This window comes from Corylus avellana, chromosome ca1 (assembly GCF_901000735.1).
Source record: "Corylus avellana chromosome ca1, CavTom2PMs-1.0".
Taxonomy (NCBI): Eukaryota; Viridiplantae; Streptophyta; class Magnoliopsida; order Fagales; family Betulaceae; genus Corylus; species Corylus avellana.
Window position 1 is genome coordinate 3,694,158 of NC_081541.1, and position 6,860 is coordinate 3,701,017.

The 6,860-nt window shown below is 34.6% G+C and overlaps 1 protein-coding gene across 1 annotated transcript; it reads right to left on the bottom strand.

Annotated features, from left to right (window-relative positions):
* Positions 1-767: 767 nt before the first annotated feature.
* LOC132185407 (benzyl alcohol O-benzoyltransferase-like) lies at positions 768-2,799 on the bottom strand. Its single transcript, XM_059599185.1, has 2 exons — positions 2,337-2,799; positions 768-1,860 (listed from the first exon to the last, which is right to left on the bottom strand). Exons 1-2 carry the CDS (start codon positions 2,784-2,786, stop codon positions 928-930), a joined length of 1,383 nt encoding a protein of 460 aa, XP_059455168.1. The 5' UTR covers positions 2,787-2,799; the 3' UTR covers positions 768-927.
* Positions 2,800-6,860: the final 4,061 nt, after the last annotated feature.

Sequence of the window (6,860 nt, forward strand, 5' to 3'; positions counted from 1 at the left end):
AAAGATCCCACCTCTCCAAATATTTAGAAGGGTCCGTACGTGGGAGTTATAAAAGCAGTGTAAAATCCATATATAGTAAGTTAATTAAGCAGAAAAATTGAAAAATTCTTTTCAAATAATATGAGATTATGACACTTCACTTAAAAACCAATTTTAAAGAGAAAATTTGTTAAGTATAATATCTCTCAAGCCAAAAACCCATCAAAGAGTAAAAACTTTCTAATTTTTATTGCACAATCCTGTCAAAAATGGAAAAAGCAGAGTCAAGTCAGAGATGAAAAATAGATTTTACATTGACTTTTTGATAATTACACGACACTAGTACAAAATCCAAAATTACAAGGCAAATATATACTAGACTCAATTCATAACATGATAGCATTTTTCTTAATCATTTGCCTTTTGATTTGGTGGTCCAAATTCCAAAATATCTTTAGCACATGCCACTTATACTGACATATATCATCAAAAAGTCTAATTCCATTTGGGAATGGAGATGATCCGATTCTATTTGGGAATGGAACTTCGTGTTTGTTTCAATTTCAAGTCTAATAATGTATAGGATTATAGAAGTCAATTCTAATTAGATATATTTAAAACAGGTCAGATTAGTTGCATCATGTTTACTAATCGTCAAAAATTGTCAGCCCTAAATGTCACTTATCGGGTTCAGATCGTATCGAGACATGAATATAAGACTATATAAGTCAACTCTAACCAAACCTATTTAATTAAACATATCCACAATGCAAGAGTAAGATACAATCTAGCATAAAAACAGAAAACTCTTTCACATAGCATCGGAACAAAGTCTACAGATAATGCAGACCATACACACACAGTAGGAGATATATATGATACATTCACCCATCATCACATTTGAGTGTCTCTATCATGCATCTCACAACAACCATCGGAAAATTTGGTTCACAGGCTAGATACAATAAGAGTAGATTTTTGGTGGTCCCTAATGGGCTTATTAGTCAACAAGTAATCCAACTCCTCCGCAAATCTTTTCATGGCTGGGGCCGGCAAGCAAATTGGGAGCACTATCCCATCCTCCCCCTCACTATTCTTGTAAGGTATATAAAAGCTTGCCACTCCAGGAATGGCCCCGACCCCACCTCTGGCTGGCCCACCATAAGCCGCTTTGCCCCACCCAAAGTCCACCTCTCCAAACCCTGCACGTGTCACATCTGACACTAGGTATGATCGCACTACAGTGAAGTGGGGTCGACTTCTAATCACCATCAAATCAGCTAACGATCGCATGTACTCTTCCGTTACATCGTTCTTGGCCTTCTTCACCAATTCCAAGGCGTAACCTACTGGATTCTCACAGAGCTTTCCAGCGGTTGTTACTGCCACGGGGAATGCGAAACCGTTACCGTAATAACCGGTGGGTAACGGAGGGTCAAATTTGGCACGTGCATTGACGATACATATGATGCGCACCTCCTCATCACGATCGGGTTGGAGCGCTATGGTACGACAACGCCAGAGGCACGCAGTGAGTACCTCGAACGTGGAGCATCGGCTTAAGTGACGTGGCACAAATCTACGGAGGGCGGACATCTCAGTGGGGCCAAAGAAGAAGGAACGATGGACCATGTCGTCGAGTGGGATGATTGTGCCCTTAGTGTCAGCCACTTCTTCGTACTCTTGGTGTGTGCAAGTCACGCACGGTGGATCCCTTGCGTTGAGAAGGTGTCTCTGCCACACGGGCGGAATGTATGGGGCACGCGCACCACGAGCCATCTCGCCCACGGCCGTCATGAATTGGACCAAGCCAGCTGCATCGCTCATCGTGTGATTGAGGCGCAAGGCGAAGATGAATCCACCACACTTGAGTCGTGTCACCTGCCAATCCGGAAACAAGAGGACAAGTATATGTTTGTTTAAGTTGACTGACATCGACGGAGATTATCAGATGAAATGTGTGTCGTGTGTGATGACTCTTTGAACAAAAGTGTCCCACTTTCAGTGTTTCACATGGTGATGATCATATGTGGACAAAGTAGGTGAAGGTGAGTGGAATTGGGGGGCCCCCCCTTAGCCTGTTTTCCTTAATTAATTGTATTGTTTAAAAAAAAAAAAAAAAAAGGGTACACAAGTATCCAACAGCTTTCCACAAAGGCCAACTCCGATCATTTTCAATTTTTCAAAACTTTCTGCATATATGTTTTAGACATAATTTTTTAATTTTACCAGTTTACAATAATTCCAAATTTAAGACTTTTAGTTATTTCTTTGGATCCACTAATCCAACACAGCAACATGACATCTTGCATATGTAAAAGGAAAAAAGTTGACCAGTTGTTTAGCAGAACAAGCACCTGAATAAGCAGCAACGGGCAATTGAGGACCTCTCCAGAGCCGGGAACATCAAAAAGGAGCTCCTCCAAGCATGGGAATGGAGGTTGAAGATCATCGCCAAACTGCTGAAGAGTAACATCAGCATCGGCTTCGATGAACATAACGCCCTCGCCGGTACACTCCACTACAAGCTTCCGGCCAGGTCCTTCCCTCAGCCTGCCGGCAAAGGGGTAGTAAAACACTAGCGTTTGAGCAAGTGCCTCTCTGATGACTTTGACAGGGTCTTTCCCATTCATGGAGGGATTATATTTGTAGAATTGTATCACTGGGATTTGAAATCGAAGACCCTCTTGGTCATCAATATCAGAAAGTTGCTTGAACTCATGTGGTGTTGGCTTGGCCGGAGCAACCAGCTCCGGTTTGCACCTTCGCACTGAGAATACTAGAGAGCTAGTTGTTGCTCCTGCCATGCTAGAAAATGGGGGGGGGGGGCCGGCCGGGGGGAAGTTAATTTGGTTGTGGTGGTGCGTGTTATAATGGATTTTTGAAGCGGGTATTTATAGATAGAAAAGGAAAGAGATCATGAACCACAGGATGCATTAAATTAATAATACACAACTTTTTGGTCTCGTTGCTAGTGGAAATGCGCACTGCGGTTGTTGGGAGAAGTTGCCTTGTGATTTTCTTGGGTAACATGACTGTATGTATAATTATCACGGGTTGTTTGTTAAGAATCTAGATTCCCTATAATTCTTAGGAGAATTCTAGTTTTTGAAATTTCAGATCTACACCATCAATTTTTATTCAAGAACTATTCTTCTGTCACGTGTCCCACTACTAATAAAATAATAATAAATTTTTTAACGATATTAATGATATTAATAATCATTATTATTTTATTATTTTATTAATAGTGGGATACGTGGTAGGATAATGGCTCTTAAATGAAAATAAATGGCTTAAATCTCAAATTTCAGAAACTAAAATTCTCCTAAGAATTTCAGGGTATCTGAATCCGTATTTTAATTAGGTTGAAACATACGGTAATCGACTTTGAAAAAGGGTGTTCCTAATAATGCCAACTACCACTATAATGGGAGGAAAATTGTGTTCACATATTATTTCACGCTTGGATTTCCTATAAAAGCTATTGACAGCAACAAGACATGAACCTAATTTAAGTAATGATGTGATTGAGTGCTTCACAATCTTGTTTAGTTTTTCTGTAGCCGCAAAAAATAATATTGTTGAGCTAATATCTTCACTTAGTAATGGCTCTTTTGGGGGTGCGGTTTTAAAAATTCCGTTTTTAAAATTGCTACTTTTTAAAATCGCACAGGCGTTTAGTAAAATATACTAAAAAATATTTTTTTTATTAATTGAGTGTTTGGATAATATTAGCATATAATTGCGGTTTCATAACCAAATTACAAATAAGGACATTTCTTTATAACAGTAAAATAACTAACATTGTCTATAAGCCTCCATTTTTAACACATATGCAAACAAAAGTATGACTTATAACTTGACATTAACTTTGAGTTTTCTACTTAGGCAATTATATATTGCTATATTACTTGTTTCTATATGTTTTTTTGCTTTTGTATTTTTATTTTCTTGAAACATATTCCAAACAGACATATAATAAAAAATACAAGAACAATTCATCAAATTAAACTAATAATGTTTGTCAAATTTAACTGTTACATAATTCACCAATAATTTAAATTAGTACTTGATCAATCACAAAAAAAAACTTAAAGGACATTAAAAATTAGCCTAAAACATAAATAATAAAGCATTGTTTACAGCCCACAAACGGATCGGGCTATATTGTCACGAATCACTTTCATCGCCTCGTCATGTATATTGTAAATGTTTTCCTGACTGTTAATCCTTACATCATCATCAGGGTTAAGATTGGATATCGTATTTTGTTTATCCATCTACAAAATTATAATTTTAGAAATCTAGTAAGACACTAATATATTAACCATCTCATATACCAATAAAAACCAAAAGAATTATTAACATAAAAGTATAGCATTCAACTATATATAAACCATCAAAGCTTTATTTTAGTCTTTATTTTTGTCATTTTTTAGCTTATAAGTTGCAACATGTTTATTTAATATATAAATAATGTTTGAATTTATCATTCACTATATTTTGTATATGGACATGTGGAGTTGATACCAACATTGAAACGAAACAACACTAAAAAAAAATTAAAAAGTCATTATTTTAAATTGTTACAGTGCAATGCACAGTAATGGATCATTGTGCACTGCACAGTGATCCAGAAAAATACGCCGGTCTCTATGCACTACACAATAAAAAAATAAAAAAATAAAAAAAATTACAAATTATCACTGTTTATTACCCATTATATATATATATATATATATCACAAGCTGTTACAGTACAATACCCATTAAAAAATAAAAATAAAAATTCATCACAAATTGTTACTGTGCAGTACCTTTAAAAAAAAAAAAAAAAAAAAAAGCCATAAAAAATCGTCATTGTGCACATCACTATGCAGTGCACAGTGACCTGAGAAAAATCATCATCTTGGTCACTGTACAGTATTTTTTAAAAAAAATAAAAAAAATAAAAAGCCTTACACGGTTACTGTACACGCACTATCACATTACTGTGCGTGTACAATGATCTATCACTGCATACTATGATAGATTGCAGATCACTATGCATGCACGGTAATCTAAATAAAATTTTGAAAAAAAAAAAAATCACAACTTTACACTGTAGAAATGGTCGAAGAACATAAACACATATATAAAAAGGCACAATAATCATACAAACCACATAAAATAACATCGAACACCAAACAGTGGAAAGTTTTACAAAAGCAAAGGAGTTATATGGAGAAAAAAAAAATATTAAGGTGAGATTATTACCTAGTAGAGGGCGAAGATATGGACAACAGCGACGCACACTGCTACAGGGCGGAGAAAGGATGAACGAGACAGAGATGATGAAGAAAAAAAAAATAGAGATAAAAGAAGGGTTTTAATATATTTTAGGTGGGTATTCTTGGTATTTTTTTAATTCCCGCTCAAAAAATGTAACTATTGCACAAAATATCTTTTTAATAGAAATCGTAATTTTGTTTTAAATTCGCATTTTTTCAAATAAGTACCCTCTAATCAGCTTATGGAAATCGCAGATTTTTTTACGATTTTAAAATTTACGTTTTTAAAATCGCAATTCCAAACACCCTAAAATTGTGTTTTAATTTAAAATCACAGATTATTTTTAAAAAAACACACTCCCAAACGCACCCTAAGTAAAATAGTCGGTCAAGATTCAATAATTCAAAAACTCTGAACTTTCCAACCATTTTCCTACCATTCTTACTCTCTTCTCTTTGCCTAATCTTCCAAACAAAGTATGTATGACTATGACTTATGACTTGGCTTATGACCTATGACTTGGCTCATCAGAAAAAGAACAAAAAAAAAAAAAAAAAAAATTTGACCATTCTCACTTTCATCTCTTTGACCTGACAAATCTTTTATTCCCTGTCTCTCTCTCTCTCCTTTTTTTTTTTCTTTTTTAACCTTTTGCTCTTTCTTTGGTTTATTGTTTTTGTTAGATCACTTCTTCCAGCCTCACTAAAGCTAATTTTTTGTTATTTTGGTGAGGTAATTTAACTAAAATTGTCTAAATGTCCAATTTCAGCATCATTACTTTAACAAAAAAAAAAAAAATAGTGAAGTGAACAGTACTTACCAAATTTAAAAATTGCTATTTACTCACTTATTGATTAATAACTCATTTCTGTCTCTTCTTTTTTGCTTTTCACTTCTCTCTCTTCCTTTAATAGTTAAAAGAAGAACAAACAAATATTTGAAAAAAATATTTAAATGGAATAGTGAAAGTGGATTGAAAAATAGTGAAGTGGTTGGAGTGTTCTAAAAAGATGAGTTGTTAAAATAAAGAAAATTGTACTTTTAGTTATTTTGGTGACTAAAATTTAATGAAACTGCTAAGAATGTTTTTGGGTTTCTTTGTTTGTATTTGCCTAAAAAAAAAAAAAAAAAAAAAAGAGAGAGACCCCTAATTCTTTGAGGAGGATTAGGCAACCTTTATTTTATTTATATTTTTTTCACCTGAATAAGTGAATAGTGGGTAGCTTCCTTCACTTTTCAGTTTCACAATCTTTTTATCCAAAAGATATTCCTTTGTAACTCAATTGCAATTGCTTATGAATAGGGATGTTTTTTTTATATTAGAAATTCTCGATAATTAGACAAACAATTGTGATAGAGCTCGATACATGTAAAATATATCCATCCTTTCTAAGTGTTTTCTAAGCATCTTCCAAGTTGGGATGCACCCACTCAATTTTTAATTTTTTCACACCAAAAAAAAAAAAAAAAAACCCTTTGATGTACACCCCAAGAGAATATACAAAGGCATATCATCTTTCCAAGCAGCCCATTTTAGATTAGTTAATGTTGACCTACTCTACCCTTTGAGGTTGAGTCTATGGTCAAGGATTCCCAATGGACCGCCAC

Excerpts from the sequence above, each read along its gene's own strand:
- LOC132185407 (XM_059599185.1), bottom strand. The coding sequence starts at position 2,786 with ATGGCAGGAGCAACAACTAGCTCTCTAGTATTCTCAGTGCGAAGGTGC. Across the intron at positions 1,861-2,336 it reads GCCCGTTGCTGCTTATTCAG|GTGACACGACTCAAGTGTGG; the intron begins GTGCTTGTTCTG and ends CCGGATTGGCAG.